A 19,971-nucleotide genomic window follows, 5' to 3' on the forward strand; every position below is an offset into this window, starting at 1 on the left:
AACAGCATCTTCCGTAGGCAAAACTTTTAAATTTTGATTAAGTTTGATAATGTGCATTTTGCCAGCTTTTCTTCTTATGAAGCATATTTTTGGTGTCAAATTGAAGAACTCTTTGCCTAACTTTAGACCCTAAAGATTTTCTCTTATGCTTTTCTTTCCCTAAAACCTTTGTTGTCTTACATTTTACATTTAAGTTCATAATCCATTTTGAGCATCAAAATGGGTATGAGACTTAAATGGGGGTCAGTCTTTTTGGCTATCTGTGTCTAGTAGCTCCTGTACCATTTGTTGAAGAGGCTTTCTATCCTTCATTGAATTGTTTTTGCACCTTTGTCAAAAATAAGTTGGGAATATTTGTGTGGATTGATTTCTGATTTCTCTATTCTGTTCCCTTCATCTATGTCTATCCCTTTACAAATACTATATAATCTTGATTATTATAGGTAAATGATATGACTTAAAATTGGTTAGAATGATTTTTCCCTCTTCACTTTTCTTTTTCAAAATAGTTTCAGGTTTTCTAGTTTGTCTTCACACAAAAGTTTTAGGATAATCCTACCATTATCTATAAAAAATCTTGCTAGAAATTATATATGAATTGTATTAAATCTATTTATCAAAACTTGGGGGAGAACTGACATTTTTACTATATTCTGAGACTTCCAATCAATGATAACTCCCCTCTTACTTAGATTTCCTTCACCATCATTTTGTAGTCTTCAGTGTTTAATTCCTATGTTTTCTTAGATTTATACTTAAATATTTCTCCTTTTTGATGAATTGTACATGATACTATATTTTTAAATTTCAGTGTTGATGTATTCTCATTTTTGATGAATTGTACTTGATAATGTATTTTTAAATTTCAGTGTTGATATATTCTCATGTTTGATGAATTGTACATGATACTGTGTTTTTAAATTTCAGTGTTGATGTATTCTTTGCTATTACATGGAAATATTGATTTTGTATATTTATCTTGTTTGTGACCATGAGAAACTCACCAGTTCCATTTATTGCAGAATTTTTCTGTTGATTCCTTGGGATCATCTATGGTGAAAATCACATCATTTTCAAGTAGGAAAATTTTTATTTATTCCTTTTCTATCTGCATGAATTTTATTTCCTTTTTTTGCCTGATGGCATTTGCTAAAACTTCTAGCACTATGTTAACTAAGAGAGGTGAGATTGACATGCTTGCCTTGTTACTGAATTTTAGAGAGACAGCATTCAGTCATTTACTGTTAGTTATAATGTTTACTGTTTTATAGATGCTCTTTATAAAACTAAGGAAGTTCTTTATTTCTATTTTTCTGAAAGTTTTTTTTTATAATGACTGTAAGTTAATTTTGTCAAAAGCTTTCTTTGCACCAATTGATAAGATCATTTATTTTGTTTTTCTTTAGCTAATAATAGGGAGAACTGCATTATTAACTTTTTAGTATTGAAGTGGTCTTGAAGCCCTGGTATAAACTTCACCTGTTCCTGGTACATAATTACTTTTATTTATTGCCAAATTTTGTTGGCTAATATTTATTTTTTCATTTTTATGAAGGATCTGTAGCTTTATAAAACAAATTGAAAGTGTTCCTTCCTCTTCTATTTTCTGGAAGAGAGTGTTGAAGTCTTTTAAAAAAATATTTGGTAGAATTCTCCAGTGGAAGCCTGTGAGCCTTAAGATTTCATGCTTTGGTTATTTAAAAATCCTGAATCCAATAATCAATAATCATTGATATTTGAATTATTTTATAGTAGATGTGTTATAATAATGTTTTCTAATTAGTTGGTCAAATTTATATGTGTGCAGTTATTCAGGATATTCCCTATTAATTTGATATCTGGAGGGTATCTACAGTGATAGTCCCTGTAATTCCATTACTGATTTTGGAATTTGCATTTTCTATTTATTCCTTTATTTTGCTGGAGCTTTGCCAATTTATTTATCCTTTAAAAGAACTGTTTTTTTTTTTAACAATATGATTTTTTTTTATTGTAAACAAATGGGATACATGTTGTTTCTCTGTTTGTACATGGCATAAAGGCATACCATTTGTGTAATCATAAATTTACATAGGATAATGTTGTTTGATTCATTCTGTTATTTTTTCCCTTCCCCCGACCCCTCCCACCCCTCTTTACCCTCTATACAGTAGTTCCTTCCTCCATACTTACCCCCCTCCCTAACCCTAACTCTAACCCTAACACTAACCCTTCCCTCCCCCCCATTATGTGTCATCCTCCACTTATTAGCGATATCATTCGTCCTTTGGCTTTTTGAGATTGCCTTATCTCACTTAGCATGATATTCTCCAATTTCATCCATTTGCCTGCAAATGCCATAATTTTATCATTCTTTATGGCTGAGTAATATTCCATTGTATATATATACCACAGCTTCTTTATCCACTCATCAATTGAAGGGCATCTAGGTTGGTTCCACAGTCTGGCTATTGTGAATTGAGCAGCTATGAACATTGATGTGGCTGTATCTCTGTAGTATGCAGATTTTAAGTCCTTTGGGTATAGGCCAAGGAGTGGGATAGCTGGGTCAAATGGCGGGTCCATTCCAAGTTTTCTAAGGAATTTCCACACTGCTTTCCAGAGTGGCTGCACTAATTTGCAGCCCCACCAGCAATGTATGAGTGTACCTTTCTCCCCACATCCTCGCCAACACCTGTTGTTGCTCATATTCTTGATAATCGCCATTCTAATTGGGGTGAGATGGAATCTTAGGGTGGTTTTGATTTGCATTTCTCTTATTACTAGAGATGTTGAACATTTTTCCATATGTTTGTTGATTGCTTGTAGATCTTCTTCTGTGAAGTGTCTATTCATTTCCTTAGCCCATTTGTCGACTGGATTATTTGAATTCTTGGAGTAAAGTTTTTTGAGTTCTTTATAGATTCTGGAGATTAGTGCTCTATCTGAAGTATGATTGGCAAAGATATTCTCCCATTCTGTAGGCTCTTTCTTCGCATTGCTGATAGTTTCCTTTGCTGAGAGAAAGCTTTTTAGTTTGAATCTATCCCAGTGGTTGATTCTAGCTTTTATTTCTTGTGCTAAGGGAGTCCTGTTAAGGAAGTCTGATCCTAGACCAACAAGGTGAAGATTTGGACCTACTTTTTCTTCTATAATCTGCAGGGTCTCTGGTCTGATTCTGAGGTCCTTAATCCATTTTGAGTTTAGTTTCGTGCATGGTGAGAGATATGGGTTTAGTTTCATTCTGTTGCATATGGATTTCCAATTCTCCCAGCACCATTTGTTGAAGAGGCTATCTTTTCTCCATTGCACCTTTTCTTTTGGCACCTTTGTCTAGTATGAGAAAATTGTATTTATTTGGGTTTGTGTCCGTGTCCTCTATTCTATACCATTGATCTACCTTTCTATTTTGGTACCAATACCATGCCGTTTTTGTTACTATTGCTTTGTAGTAGAGTTGAAGATCTGGTATTGCAATACCCTCTGTTTCACTCTTCCTGCTAAGGATTGCTTTAGCTATTCTGGGTTTCTTATTCTTCCAGATGAATTTCATAATTGCTTGCTCTATTTCTGTAAGGTACGTCATTGGGATTTTAATTGGAATTGCATTGAATTTGTATAGCACTTTAGGTAGTATGGCCATTTTGACAATATTAATTCTTCCTATCCAAGAACATGGAAGATCTTTCCATCTTCTAAGGTGTTCTTTAATTTCTTTCTTTAGTGTTGTATAGTTCTCATTGTAGAGGTCTTTCACCTCTTTTGTGAGATTGATTCCCAAGTATTTTATTTTTTTCGAGGCTATTGTGAATGGGGTAGTTTTCCTAATTTCTCTTTCTGAAGATTCATCACTTAAGTATAAAAATGTGTTGGATTTATGGGCATTGATCTTGTAACCTGCTACTTTACTGAATTCACTTATGAGTTCTAAGAGTTTTCTGGTGGAATTTCCAGGTTCCTCTAAATATATAATCATGTCATCAGCGAACAGGGATAGTTTGAGTTCTTCTTTCCCAATTCGTATCCCTTTAATCTCTTTGGTTTGTCTAATTGCTCTGGCCAGAGTCTCAAGAACAATGTTGAATAGAAGTGGTGAAAGAGGGCATCCCTGCCTTGTTCCAGTTTTTAGGGGGAATGCTTTCAGTTTTTCACCATTTAGAATGATATTAGCCATGGGCTTAGCATAAATGGCCTTCACAATGTTAAGGAATGTTCCCACTATCCCTATTTTTTCTAGTGTTTTGAGCATGAAGTGGTGCTGTATTTTATCAAATGCTTTTTCTGCATCTATTGAAATAATCATGTGATTCTTGACTTTAAGTCTATTAATGTGGTGAATTACGTTTATTGATTTCCTGATGTTGAACCAACCTTGCATCCCTGGGATGAAACCCAGTTGATCCTGGTGCAGTATCTTTTTAATATGTTTTTGTATGCGATTTGCTAAAATTTTGTTGAGAATTTTTGCATCGATGTTCATTAAGGATATTGGTCTGAAATTTTCTTTCCTTGATGAGTCTCTGTCTGGTTTAGGTATCAGAGTGATATTGGCTTCATAGAATGAGTTTGGGAGGGTTCCCTCCTCTTCCATTTTATGGAATACTTTGAGAAGTATTGGAATGAGCTCTTCTTTAAAGGTTTTGTCGAACTCGGCTGAGAATCCATCTGGTCCCGGACTTTTCTTTGTTGGTAGGCTTTTGATGAATTCTTCTATTTCAGTACTTGAAATTGGTCTATTTAAATTGTTTATGTCCTCCTCGTTCAGTTTAGGCAATTCATATGTCTCTAGAAACCTGTTGATGCCTTCAAAATTTTCTATTTTGTTGGAGTATAGATTTTCAAAATAGCTTCTAATTATGTTTTGTATTTCAAAAAAGAACTGTTTGTTATATTGACTTCCTCTAATGGTTTTCTACTTTTAATTTCAAGGATTTTTAAATTTATATTACTTCCTTCTGCTTTCTTTGGATTTATTCTATATTGTTCTTTTAGGTTCTTGAGAGAAGAGCTTAGATAACTGGAGACTTTTTCTCTTGTCTAATGCATGCATTTAGTGCTATAAATTTCCCTCTCAGCATTGATTTACCACATGCCCCACAATTTTGATATGTTGTTATAGTTCCAGGAATGTTCCTCTCAAAGACTCATGTGTGCAGGCTTGGTTCCTAACTGGTGATGCTACTGGGAGGTAGTGGAAACTTTAGAAGGCAGGCCTAACTTAGAGGAAGCAGGACAATCTGGGCATGTCCTCTGAGGGTATATCCTATCTCTGGGCCTTTCTCTCTTTATCTCTTTGCTTCCTTGATGCCATGAAGTGAGCAGCTTTCCTCTGCTACACTTTTCTACTGTAATGTTTCTGCCTTACCACAGGCCTAAAAGCAATGGATCCAGTTGACTGTGGACTGAATACTCAAATTGTGAGCCACAATAAGTCTTTCCTGTTGTTTTTTTCATGTATTTTTTCACAAAAATGAAAAGTTGACTGACACAGTTATATTTTCATTTTCATCCAGTTCAATATATTTTTAAATTTCTCTTGATATTTTACCTTTGACCCATGGATAATTAAGAAGTCTGTTTAATTTCCAAGTGTTTGGAGATCTTCCTGTTTTCAATTTCTAACTTAATTTCATTGTATAATTTTAATTATTTTACATTTGTTGAAGTCTGTTTCCCCCCCTAGGATATGTTATTTCTTAGCACATTATGTTCCATGGGCACTTGAAAAGAACATGTATTCTGCTGTTGTTGGATGGGAGTGATCTATAAATGTCTTTTAGATACTATTTGGTAGTGTTGAGTTCTTTTACGTCCTTGATGATTTTCTTTTCATTTGTTCTTTACATGAGTTATTTAAAAATATTAAATTACTGATACCAGTAGTAATAATAAGAATTGATTTAATAGCTAATTATATGCCAGATGCACTGGTAAGTCTTTTGCTTATATTATATCATTCGATCCTCCTAATAACCCAGTGTGTCACATACTATTATTACCCTAATTTTGCTGAGGCTCAGAGAGGTTAAATGACTTGCCGCCAAGACTGCACAGCTTTTAAAAGGCAGAGCTGGCATTCCTAACCAGGGTTGTCTAACTAACAGTGTGCATGTAATCTCTATGTAATCTACTATTCTATCAGGATCCAAGAAGGATTCACAGATTTCCTTGCAGCTCACAATTCAAACATTACAGTGGTGGCTGGGGGGAAAGCCCCACCAGGGTGGCAAGCAGTTTCAAAGATTCCCCTTTCGTTGTCCATACCCTGTGTAATCTCATCCCCTTGAGTGTGATCTAGACCTAGTGACTCACTTCTAAGGGACAAAATACCACAAAAGCAATGGGAGGTCATCTCTGTGCTAGGTTACAGAGTCTGTGGTTTCCATCTTGGACCTGCTCTTTCTTGCTCTTTCTCTTACCAGTTATGAGAGAAGCCAGTCACCATGGTTCAAACTGCCCAGGGATTCCCCATCAGATGGCAAGAAACTGATGTTTCTGACCCAGAGTCAGTAAGAACTTAAGGTCTGTCAACAGCCCTATGAGTGAGCTTGTTAACACATCCTCCTCTACTCAAGCCACATATCTTTATGACCTAGGCTCTAGCTGAGCCCTTGATGGTAGCTTGGGAGAGACCCTGAACCAGAGCACCTAGCTAAGTTTTATCTGGATTGTTGACCCAGAACTGAGATAATGTTTGTTGTTTTAAGTTGCTGATATTTTAGGAAAACACACACCAGAAAGAGATGAAGTAACAGCAGGAAGTCAGACTTTTGGCTTCTGATGCCACACCTTTCTTTTGAGGCTGAAACTCCAGGGAAATCAAGAGACAGGAACCAGCAACAGATTGAGGTGAATAATGTTCGGCTTACTGTGTCTTTCTGGGAGGATGACTCACATGATTCTCATGCCATGAAGAAGGCAAATGCAGGAGGAAAGTAAGGCATGTGTCAGACAAGAGGGGGCTAGACATGGCATCCTGGAGTATCCTTGGATTCTGGCAGGCAGAGGTTCCTTGATGTCCCCAGAGAGGACATGGAAATAAATTGGACTGAGAGCCCAGAAGCCAGAGCAGAGGCAACCCTATGGAAGAGGCATTCCCTGGGAACCCTCTTGGACTGCTGGAAGACAGGATTTATAAAGGCCTGAGTTATTGTGAAAGAGATGATGTACAAATGTTTGGCAGCTTCAAACTTATTTAAATCTTTGACATTCTTATTTTCCCTGCTCCTAATACCACCATCAATGGAAATGGGAGCTTTAAGTCCAAATGAAAACATTTATTTTTAGCAAAAGCATTTAATGTGTAAATACTGACATGCTCTAGTTACTGCTACAACATGGCTGTCAAACCTTGGCATGGCTCCTGTAAGGATATTGGGATGAGTGACCTCTGGGCCTCCATTATACTATTTATGGTTGCTGTCTTGACAGCGAAATTTAAAATTTAAATGAGAAAGTGGAGGGTAAGTGGCAGCCATAACCAGACAGAGTAAAAGAGGAGTGGAGAGGGTAGCAGAGGTACAGAAATGACTTGATGCACCTACATATGTGAAGATGGCCCTCTGCAGGAAGAAAGGAAAAGAAGGAAGCGGTCTTTCCTCACTCATCTTTGTGGAAATGGATTCTAATGTTAATTGATGCTTCTTGTTCATGTTTTTTAAATTTATTTTTCTGTTTTGTTTTTGTTTTTGTTTTTGTATTACTGGGGATTGAATCCAGGGTCTTGTGCAAGCTAGGCAAGCACTCTACCACCAACCTATATTCCCTTAATGACTGATGCTTCTTGTACTAGATCCAAAATCAACTGCCCTCAGGTGTCAGTGATTGCACATGCTTTGTCCTTTTCCTGTGGTTACACTGCGTCCTTCTTTTCTTTGGAAATTTACCTCAAGTTACAGGGCTACTATATAGAGCTCTACAGGTTGTGTGTTCTGCAAAAATCCAAGTGATTATATCCAATGAGATTTTTATTGTACTGTTGTTATACATGCTAGTAGAATTCATTTTGACATAATTGTACAAGTATGAAATATATCTTATTCTAGTTAGGATACCATTCTTATGAATGTAAATTATGGCAGGATTCATTATGGTGTATTCTTATAAGCAATGAGATAATTTAATAAGTCATTGCCCAGAAATCTTTCTGCATCATTACCACTGGATTCTTGTCCTTACCATTCATTAAGAAATATCTGAACATATAGCTAGGTGTTTTTCTATATATTGATTTGGCAGTGAACAAGATAGAGAGGGTCTGCTTTTGAAATTAGTATGGGAAAAAGACTGACAGTAACCACATAAATAAGGTAAGTTTAGATGTTATACAGAAAAGGATATATATGTTGGGAGTGAGTTAAAACTTTAGCTGGAATGTTTGGAAGATACATTCTTATGTCCTTCAATAATACATAGGACCATAATCTATAACAATAAATGCTATGTATTTGACTATTTTCTCCCCCTACCAAATTTGAAACAGCAGACATTATAGCATTATGTACACATTAAGTGATTGACACAAGTTTATTTAGAGTTAAATTTTTCTTAGTAGCTTTTGTATTTTTTTTATAGGATGAAATGATCTTTTAAGAGAAAGTGAATTACTTAATAATCTGAGTTGTAATAGTTGGAAAATTTTGTTAAATGTATAAAATTAAGGATACTTTTTTGTTGGATACTTTTTTAAAGGATAATTTTTGGTTGTGGCAGAGAGCCAGACTCCACAAATTTAGTACATTTTTCAACACCTGTGAACCATATTTTCTAAGACCTAGGAGAGTCCTCAAAGTCAAAAATCTCACTACAGCACATACTTTACCCATAAAATATAGTGAAAAACAAATGAAATATATTTAAATATCCCTTGTATCCACAAGGTTTCCTATAAGTACAGGACTAAAGAAATGTGTAGGGTTTTTTTTTGGCTAAGAAACTTCATTCTTCACTTTCATTCCCAGTTCTAGTGATTGGTTTTCTTTTGAGAGTTTTTTTCCCCTCAAAACTAAAAGCCAAGGTTAAAAAAACCCCTCTTCTGAAAAAAAAAAAAAAAAAAAAACCCACAAAAAACAAAAAACTAATCCACTAAAGTCAGTACATTCTTAATAATGAATAGAAAAGGAATAAACACATTAAGAGGTTGGTCTATAAGGTGGGCCCACGCTCCACTCAACACATGAGTTCAGATGGCTCATGATTCAAGTGAAGCATATGGAAAAATGAGAAATCACCTTGAGTCATCAATTCTCAAGACTACCAAAAGATCAGTGAAACTGAGAATGTTAAATCCATAAATGATAAAGATCTTTTGGTTTTTAAATTACAGATTTATACCAAGAGAATATAATACAACCATTTTTTCACCTCTTTATTGTTATAGCACATGTGAGTTCATTTTGAGGGGAAAGCAAAGTGATATAGAACCTTCTGAGCTGAATATAATACAGAAAGTTGCTCTGGAACTCCACAAGTTGAATTTTTTTTCTTTTGCTATTTACCTTTTATTGTTATGGTTGTTTTCCTATTTGTTACAAATCTATAAAGTATATGAACCCTGTTTTTTTTTTTCTTTTTAATCAGAGTTGATAATTTCGATTTCCAAGGGTGGAGGTGAAGATAAATTCAGCCAGGGTTTCAGAGGTCCTCATAAACATGAAAGCAGCCCACAAAATCAAGGTATTATTATCATTCAGCCAGGTATTACTGGTTTCAGATTCCCACTTTGTTCCTTGAGCAGAATAAAAATTCACCAAACTACTGACTAGCTGAAATGGACATTGTACAAAGGGTTTAACTTACTTCTCTTACAAACCACTGACAAAAGGCAGGACCGATCCATTCTCTTGCATGAATACCACAGTCCATCCAGACAGCTCTTTTGTAAGCTCGTGATTTTCTGCCCAGCTGAAAACAAGAGTATTCATAGTAACAAACTCAGGCTTTTATTTGGAGATTCACTGACCAGCATAATTTAATAAGGTTTCAGCATAATTCTTCACTATGGTTTGGTTCATTAGGTAACACATAAAAAAGATAAAGAGATATCCTATCTACTTTGGAAGTCCAGGCTTGTTTATGCAGAAACAATAAATTTAATGCCTAATTACAACCAAAGAACTAGAAAATATACAAAGAAAAGGGAAAACTCTAAAATAGGGTTGCTTCTCATTTTGATATAAGATATGAAGTTTAAATAAAATGCTAAATTCTTCTTTCTTCCCTCCCTCCCTCCCTTTTTCTCTCCCTCCCCCCCTTTTTCTCTCCCTCCCCCATCCCCTATCCCTAAGGAATCAGAAATGTTCCCAAGAAATGTTTATTAAAGAAGTAGCTATATTTTATAGGTGGATAAAGTCAAACTTTATTACACCACAAAATGGAAACATAGGGCAATTTGGTTTGTAGAATCAAGTAGAATATTAAAAAACATAATATCAATATTATTTCTATCCAAGTTTCTAACCCTGTCATTAATAGTTAATTCTTGAAATTATATTCCCAGGGGATCTATTTTTCATCCATCCATTGATTCACTCGACTAACACTTCAGGAAATACTTTTTAACACTAGACACTGGGCTCAGTCCTAGAGATGTAAAGATGAAAAGACAAGGCATTTACACACTAGTAAGGAGAGTAGACAGGTAAGCAATCAATCAACCTTTATGGTATGAATATCTATAAGGTATGATAGGAACACGGGTATTGTGTTGAATTTTCCTGGGGAATAAGTGGAGGCTTCTCAGAAGAAGTACTTGAGCATGCTCTCAATTTTGCCTGGCAGAGGGGAGGAGAATTGACCAGGAGTCACCACTGACCTTGGCAAGATGAGTTTAAAAGGTGTTTTGAGATATAAGCCAGTTAGGGGAGGTGAAGAAGTAGAGATGGTTGAACTATATGTAAATCTTTTTATACATTTAACAGAGAGAACTATGGCTCAGTAGCTGGAGAGAATGCAGGATCCAGGGATGGGAATAACATACTTTCTCACACATTTACCTGGTTTTACACTAGTTCATTTTAACTAGCACCGACTCTCAAATAATTTGCATCAATAATTCTGAATGTATCAGAAACAGTATTCTCTAGAAAACTAAATGACAAAAATTAAATATAGTTCTAACATCTAAGGGGATTTTTTTTCTTAAAATATCAGATGATGCTAAATATGAGAGCCTATGAAAGATCATTTCATTTTCCCCCACAAGTAAAAGTTGAAAAAGATAAATATTGGATAAATGTTTTATATTTAGTTAACACTTTCTTCTTTTTTACCTTTAAAACAAAGAGAGATCTTCCTTCATATGATCTTCCGATAGAGAACAGATGAATAAGGCCTGAATGAGTTTTATTCAGATGATGCATCCAACTCTGAATCTAAAGGCAGATAAATAAAAACCACGTCAGACTCTCTTACAATAATGGGGCTTTTTAGAGAACAAAGGTAACAAAAATGACAGCAGTAGGTCTCAGTATTCCAAGAGTATACATGAAATACAAAATGAAAAAAAAATCAATTTCCTCTACTTAATTTTTCTGGGATACCTAAAATTGCATTTTATTTTCTGCCTTCATAGATAGCTTATGTCTTTGTTATTGTTCTCTCTTTAAAGCATATCTTCTACTACCTAATATCATTAATACCTTGCTGGCACTGTTTCGTGGAAAATTAACTGACATGTTCTGGTTTCTTCTAAAAAATCAAAATTTACTTCCATTTTCCCACAGATATTTAAGAGGTAGAGAAAAATAAATCCACTTCGTGAAAACCATTGGAAACTACTTGAAAGTGGTATTAAAATTCCATATATTGTAATTCCCCACTGAACAGAAGATGCTAAGAAAAAGGCATTATCGTTTGCATTTAAACATTATTCTACTGAGCCACATGTTGGAGGACAATTCTGAATAATCCCTCCAGTGACAGTGATACATTTGCCTCCATCCCTCTCACATGCTTATCTGTCATCAGGAGAAGGTATATTTGAAATGGATGAATAAAGTGCTTGGAAAGATGGTAATATTTCTGACTTACAAGCCCTGTAAGGAATAAAGAAGTAACACAACTGTGTCATGATGTAAAAGAGTTTGTACTGAAGGAAATATATTTATTTTGGAAAGTGCCCATCTTTTCTTTCTATTCTTATTTATTCTAATAATCAGGTTCATATATGTGTGCATGTGTATACACATATATGCACATATCTATATACATTTTATTTTTGAAATTTGACTTTTTCCTAGTACATGTTAAGAATACTTCCATGTGCCAAGTTATCTAAAACCTTTCCACTGCTTCCAGATTCTAAAAAGTATGTTGAGACACAAAATATGTGAAAAGAGTTTTAGAAAGGAGTTGTCATCAACAGAACCAAAAAAATTCTTAATAACAGAAAAAAGATCTTGTTAATTTTGTGTCTGCCAACTCAGGGAACATAGAAAATGTATATATTCATTCATTCTGTCAACAGCTTATCTATTTTGAAGACTTTATCTGCCTACCCTTGGGTACATAGTGGCAAATAAGAAAAAAATATTCTGCCCTCATGGAACTTCCAGTTTAGTAGAAATGAGGGGCATCAGTTAAATAATCCTACAATTACACAAATAAGAGCTGTGAAAGGTAATATCCATATGCTACAGGATATGTGATGTGGGAGGGTGGTAGGCAAAGGGACTGGATCCAGTGTGGAAGAAAAGAAACTGCTACTTGATTGCTTAAGCTGAAATTCGAAGCATGACAAGTTGTCAGGTGAGTAGTAAAGGATGTGGTTGGTGGTGAGGATGAGGTTGCTGTGAATTTTCCCAGCAGAATAAATAACAGCATGTTCAAAGGTTCAGAGGTGCCACTAATGAAGATTGGCCTTTGGGAGTTCTTGGTTTTGCAAGGGTGCAGGGCAAGTCTCAAGTCTCAAAGCATTACCTTTAAAATCTGGCTAGTTCTATTTTCATGGCTTTTCAGTTAAGGCCTCAATAACTATCATTTTTTTTTTTTTGTATTTCAAAACATTTTTTTTTTATTATTGTAAACAAATGGGATACATGTTGTTTCTCTATTTGTACATGGAGTCAAGGCATACCATTTGTGTAATCATAAATTTACATAGGGCAATGTTGTTTGATTCATTCTGTTATTTTTTCCTTTCCCCCCACCCCTCCCACCCCTCTTTTCTCTCTATATAGTCCTTCCTTCCTGCATTCTTACCACCCTCCTTATCCCTAACCCTAAACCTAACCCTAACCCTAACACCTCCCACCCCCATTATATGTCCTCATCCGCTTATCAGTGAGATCATTCATCCTTTAGTTTTTTGAGATTGAATAACTATCATTTTAACATTACCTCAGTCTTCCATCATACTCCTATGTCCTTTGTAGGGGTGGGTTAGGTAAAGCAGGGGAAATTTAAATTGTTTTGCTACTTCTTTTGTAGCAGTGAAAGGCTCAGTGGAAGAGATGAGTGAACTGAGATGCTGAGGTCATGTAAGAGTTATATACATTCTTCCTAGAGCCCTTGTCTCTGTCTTTATGCTTCTCTCCCAATAATTTAATCTAAATGACAAAGATGAACTTGTAAAAAAGCAATAATAACTCTTGTGATTACACACTTCTTCTAAGGAGTGGTAAACTTCATAATTATATTCAAACAAGGATCTTCTCTTTCTCTGGGTTGGCAAATGGTTTCCATTCTCCAGCACTTTCTGAAGATCTTCTATGAGAATCCTGGATTTGAAATAATAGACATTATGAAAAGTAAATTGAGATGATGCAAAAATCATGCAGTACCAAAAAATTATATGCATCAGGAAGGAAGAAGTAACACAGAAGTGTCCCAGTATCCCATGATATGAAAGGAAAAAGAAGGATGCCAAGAATGACAATTCTAAAAATACCAAATGTTGAGAAAATGTTCTTTTCTGGGAAATAAAGATGATTAAATAAATGGTATAATGAATTTAAAGTGTAAAATTATAGGCAGATGTCCCCAAATAATGCAGAACTGTAATAACAGCTACCATGGAGTGAGCACCACAACAGCCAAACAATGGCTATGAGCATTTAGGCCAGGAGCCACAGCAAGGTGCTGATCTGAGTGGAAAAACCCTATATGTTGGATTCTATTATCTCCATTTTATAAAAGGGGAACCTGAGATTCAAAGGGATTAAGAATTTGCAAATGTCAGACCACTGGTTAATGCAGGGTCAGAGTTTGAACAAGGAATATGAACTCAAATCCTAATCTTGCAACTCCAAGTCCAGTGTGACATGATGCAAGCTGAGCAAGCCTCGGCTACTTCTCCACTCCTCACCTTATCCTCTTTCTTGTTGTTTCTATCTGTTCATGTCCCTTTCTTCACAGAGACACTATTTTCATGTCATCACCCAGAACACCTGACTAAGACTGACTCAGAGAGGAAAGGGAAAGAATAGAAGAAGTTACAGTTCTCAAGAATAAATTGAAGAAATTCCCAGAGTTGGAAAAAGCCATCTTGCTCCATGCCAGTATCAAGAATGCCAAGAGAAGACAAGCTCAGCTAGTCAAACTGAGTGCACTTGGAAAGGTTGAGCCCAGGGTGGGACACAAGGCTCATTGCAATGGGTGGAACCAGGTCTAGGTGGAGTTATCAGTGTTCTTGATGTCTAATCTAGACACAGACTTGTTTTTGCAAGACTCACTGGTCCCCAGTTACTACAGTGCCATAAAATAACAAGGTGCTGCATTTATTTGCAATATTTAAAGATGTTTAAGAGCCCTTCAGTGATTTTTTGGGGCTTAGAAGAGACTAAAAAGCTTTGCTTCATGTTTTCTCTTTCAAAAGAATCCGTTACTTAAAAAGTTTAAATATTATCAGAACATGTGATGGAATCTTTTAAATCATTTTTAAGGCTGATTTATGTAAGCCACTCAATTAAAAAGATTTTTCTAGAATCTGCTGGATGAATACTTTTTGGTTCATGAAGGAAGTACATTTTTTTGAGGTCATGGTAAGTATACAACAATCCTTTATGATTTATTCAGTTGTTATTTATTGAGTGCCTGACATGGACAAAACACCTAATCAGAAGTTGATCATTGGTTTATTGTTGTTTTTGTTTCAGTATGGTACTTTAAAACTGGAAACATTCCAGGAATCAAGGTGAGGTAAAGTAGCACAAAGCTTGGTAAATTTTCTTGGCAGCTGCTTGCAATGACTCAAAATATGAGTGGAACATCAAATTTCAGCCTAAATGCCATCAGTATTAGTGTTTTCTTTTTTCCCAAAAGGTGAAAAGTTACAGATGATTAGGTGCATGAGCTGAAGAACTTTACCATATTGCAAAGGCAGGTCTTCGGAGCCAAATGAGCTAGCTCTGTCCATGTCTAAGTTTCCTTGTGCTAGTAGAGGACCTGAATAGTGAAGAAGGAAGCTATCTTGCTGCCTGCCACTCTCAAGAATGCCAAGAATAGAGCAGCACAGCTAGTCAAAGTGAGTGCATTTAGAAATTGAAGGCTGAGGCCGGGGTGAGGGACGCCAGGTTCTTTGCAATAGAAGAAACCAGCAGCAGGTGAAGTCACCCTGTGGGTTTGATGAAGAAGGTGGTTATAAATTGTTCTGATATTCAGATTACTGCAGGCAACCTTCAAGTATGTTTCTCTCCCAGGATGGTTTCTCTTGGCTGCTCTTTTTTCTATCCCAGGAAACCAAGAAAAAAAAAAAAAATGTAGACAGATTTGCCAAAGCCAGCAATCTACACAAGAATCTCCTGAATGCCCAGTTTAAAAGGTCCATGGTACTTTGTTACAGCAACCACAGCACACTAATACAAGTCTCTGTTCAGTCACTGCAGACTATGCAGACTATACCTCATACAGGGTATAAAAGGCCAACATTAAAATAAAAAGTGGTTGTAGTACAGCTGACCTGGAGCCATTTTCCTTGTCAAGTACTTGACTGGAAACCAGCAATATTGATGAGGAAGCTGTGAAATGGAGTACCCAGAAATCTTTAAAACTGTTGTGTTTTCTTAGTTCTTTATAGTTCATTATGATTCCTACTCCATTTGGGTACATTTCTATGATATAACTGAAAAACTTTCCAAATGTTTTAATTCATTACAAAACCACCTCCTTGAAGCTTCCAGCATAGGGAAGGGCCCTCAAAATGGAAATTTTGTTGCCAATTTTTACATAAATTTATAAAATGACTGAACTTTTTAATGCAGAATGAGTCATCTCATGGAGAGGAGGGTTGATCACCTGGGGACCAGACATGTAGTGTCACATTATCTGTGCTTTAAAGATCACTATAATGATACATTATGTATAGTTGCACAGAGTAAATGATAATCTTTTGAAAATACCCCAGACTACAATAATAAAAGTCAATTAAAATGATCTCTACCTACCATGCCCATGGAATTTAATTGACTCTTATGTGTTATTATCTTGGGACCCACAAAATGAATAATTTTAAATGATTGCTCTTCATGAGGAGACAACTGATTTTAAATTCTCATTTTTTTAGATTTTATTCTCTGTTACACAAAATGTGATATTTTTTCTATATTGGTTCCACATGACCTATATTTAATGGTAGGAAATGGAGACTTGTTAAACTAACTGATATATTCTTTTCTACTGAACAATAATTAACGAAGCATGTAAGTTGTTACTGGCACCTATGGATATAATTGCCAAGCTCTTTCCTGCCAGGCATTGAGAGAATCAAAGCATGGTGTCAAACCGGCAGCACTGACTAAAATGTGTCCAATATGAACAATAGCTTTATGCACAGCTGTGATTCTTTTCTAGAAGCCTAGATAAATTGCCTTTCTGCAAAAAGCATATTGGTACTTTAATAGGTTGTAAATATCTTTCTGGCAGGGCATTATTTGTGTGGATCAGGCATGTCACTGCCATTTTTCACATTTTGGCCCAGCCTTCCAGAGAGCCTGGGGTCCTCAGCATTGATCTGCAGAGCCATCAGTCCACCCTATGTCTTCCCACACACTATCAGGAACCCATGTGCCAGTTTTGACAGAACAATCGCCTACTAAGAAGTTGGGGTAGTTGAGGGTGGTCATTTGAGATTATGGCCCTCAAACCCTAAATCCCAGTGAAGGGTCAGCTGTTCCCTGTCTCATTAACTCACCACATTGTACCTCTTTTCCTCAGATCCTCTGCTGGCACTGCTTCTCTCAACCACCCCCTTTACCCTGTGCCCACTGGAGTCCCTCTTACGTTTGTCAAAAAATTCCTACATCTTCCAGTGTCTTCAGAAAACTCTCTCTTTTCATATACTTTTCCCATAAGAAATTTGGCACTTTCTTTTGTGGCTTTTTACCCCAATACACTCTTCCTAGCTATCATGGGGCCAAAAGGGAGGGAAGTCAGTGTTCTCCTGGACCCTTGTCTCTGCCTTCCCATCAGTCTTCTCACTTCCAGGCAAAGCTCATCCTCCCTTCAGTGTCATGCCACTCTTGTTGCTTTCCTCTAATCTTGGCTCTGTCCTTCACCTCCAATCTCGCCACCAGCTAAGGAGACAAGACTGCCATGGTCACTCTCTGGTGATGTAGCCCTTTTATTTTTTTAAAATTTGTTCTAATTAATTATACATGACAGTAGAATGCATTTTGACATATCATACATAAATGGAGTATAACTTCTCATTCTTCTGGTTGTACAAGTTGTAGAATCACACTGGTTGTGTGTAATCAATACGCACATAGGGTAACGTCTGATTCATTATACTATCCTTCCTACCCACTTACCTCTACCCTCCCTTCACTCCCCTCTGCCTAATGCAAAGGACCTCTAATCTTCCCTAGCAGCCCCTCCCCACCTTATTGTAAATTAGCATCTGCATTGCATCTGGTTCAGTGATCTCCACCCAAAATTCCACTCTACCGTTTTCTTCATGGCTAACACCTGGATTTTGCCATCAGCTTTCTAACTTAGAACTCATAATATCCAACAGTCCACGTTTTGTCAAAACTTCCTTTCTTCCCATTGTTGATCTCAGTCACACCATACTTGATTTCAATATAATGACCTTACACCATTTTTGATCTTCCATTTGTTTCATAATTTCTCCTAGCTTCTGCTCTCTCCTCATCCAGATTAGAACTCAATGGGTGAATAATTGATCAAGTATCTCCCTGGGAATCTTGATTTCCTTGCCATCCTGACTTTTCCTAGATTCTATCCAACAAAACCTCACCTCTATATCAGTTCTCTATTCTCTCTTCTCTTCTCAGTTTTATTGGTTCTTACCTCAGTTTTCTCTTTTTTTTTATTTTATTGTAAACAAATGGGATACATGTTGTTTCTCTGTACATGGCATAAAGGCATACCATTTGTGTAATCATAAATTTACATAGAGTAATGTTGTTTGATTCATTCTGTTATTTTTTCCCTTCCCCCCACCCCTCCCACCCCTCTTTTCCTTCTATACAGAGCTTCCTTCCTCCATACTTGCCCCGCTCCCTAACCCTAACTCTAACCCTAACACTAACCCTTCCCTCCCCCCATGTTCTGTCATCATCCACTTATTAGCGATATCATTCTTCCTTTGGCTTTTTGAGATTGGCTTATCTCACTTAGCATGATATTCTCCAATTTCATCCATTTGCCTGCAAATGTCATAATTTTATCATTCTTTATGACTGAGTAATATTCCATTGTATATATATACCACAGCTTCTTTATCCACTCATCAATTGAAGGGCATCTAGGTTGGTTCCACAGTCTGACTATTGTGAATTGAGCAGCTATGAACATTGATGTGGCTGTATCTCTGTAGTATGCTGATTTTAAGTCCTTTGGGTATAGGCCAAGGAGTGGGATAGCTGGGTCAAATGGAGGGTCTATTCCAAGTTTTCTAAGGAATCTCCATACTGCTTTCCAGAGTGGCTGCACTAATTTGCAGTCCCACCAGCAATGTATGAGTGTACCTTTCTCCCCACATCCTCGCCAACACCTGTTGTTGCTCGTATTCTTGATAATCGCCATTCTAATTGGGGTGAGATGGAATCTTAGGGTGGTTTTGATTTGCATTTCTCTTATTACTAGAGATGTTGAGCATTTTTCCATATGTTTGTTGATTGCTTGTAGATCTTCTTCTGTGAAGTGTCTATTCATTTCCTTAGCCCATTTGTCGACTGGATTATTTGAATTCTTGGTGTAGAGTTTTTTGAGTTCTTTATAGATTCTGGAGATTAGTGCTCTATCTGAAGTATGATTGGCAAAGATATTCTCCCACTCTGTAGGCTCTTTCTTCGCATTGCTGATAGTTTCCTTTGCTGAGAGAAAGCTTTTTAGTTTGAATCTATCCCAGTGGTTGATTCTAGCTTTTATTTCTTGTGCTATGGGAGTCCTGTTAAGGAAGTCTGATCCTAGACCAACAAAGTGAAGATCTGGACCTACTTTTTCTTCTATAATCTGCAGGGTCTCTGGTCTGCTTCCGAGGTCCTTAATCCATTTTGAGTTTAGTTTCGTGCATGGTGAGAGATATGGGTTTAGTTTCATTCTGTTGCATATGGATTTCCAATTCTCCCAGCACCATTTGTTGAAGAGGCTATCTTTTCTCCATTGCATATTTTTGGCACCTTTGTCTAGTATGAGAAAATTGTATTTATTTGGGTTTGTGTCCGTGTTCTCTATTCTGTACCATTGATCTACCTTTCTATTTTGGTACCAATACCATGCCATTTTTGTTACTCTTGCTTTGTAGTAGAGTTGAAGATCTGGTATTGCAATACCCTCTGTTTCACTCTTCCTGCTAAGGATTGCTTTAGCTATTCTGGGTTTCTTATTCTTCCAGATGAATTTCATAATTGCTTGCTCTATTTCTGTAAGGTACGTCATTGGGATTTTAATTGGAATTGCATTGAATTTGTGTAGCACTTTAGATAGTATGGCCATTTTGACAATGTTAATTCTTCCTATCCAAGAACATGGAAGATCTTTCCATTTTCTAAGGTGTTCTTTAATTTCTTTCTTTAGTGTTGTACAGTT

At 36.3% G+C, this 19,971-nt stretch overlaps 1 protein-coding gene across 2 annotated transcripts in view; it reads right to left on the bottom strand.

Moving 5' to 3' along the window:
* Positions 1-19,971, bottom strand: part of CPA6 (carboxypeptidase A6) — a 352,255-nt gene that overhangs the window by 72,252 nt on the left and 260,032 nt on the right. For both annotated transcript variants that reach the window (XM_079103921.1, XM_079103922.1), the window contains 3 exons: positions 13,583-13,697; positions 11,250-11,351; positions 9,778-9,882 (listed from right to left, as the gene is read on the bottom strand). In XM_079103921.1, the coding sequence (XP_078960047.1) occupies positions 9,778-9,882; positions 11,250-11,351; positions 13,583-13,697 (322 nt within the window). The remainder of the gene's footprint in view (positions 1-9,777; positions 9,883-11,249; positions 11,352-13,582; positions 13,698-19,971) is intronic.

Source organism: Sciurus vulgaris, assembly GCF_902686455.1.
Source record: "Sciurus vulgaris genome assembly, chromosome: 1".
NCBI classification, from domain to species: domain Eukaryota; kingdom Metazoa; phylum Chordata; class Mammalia; order Rodentia; family Sciuridae; genus Sciurus; species Sciurus vulgaris.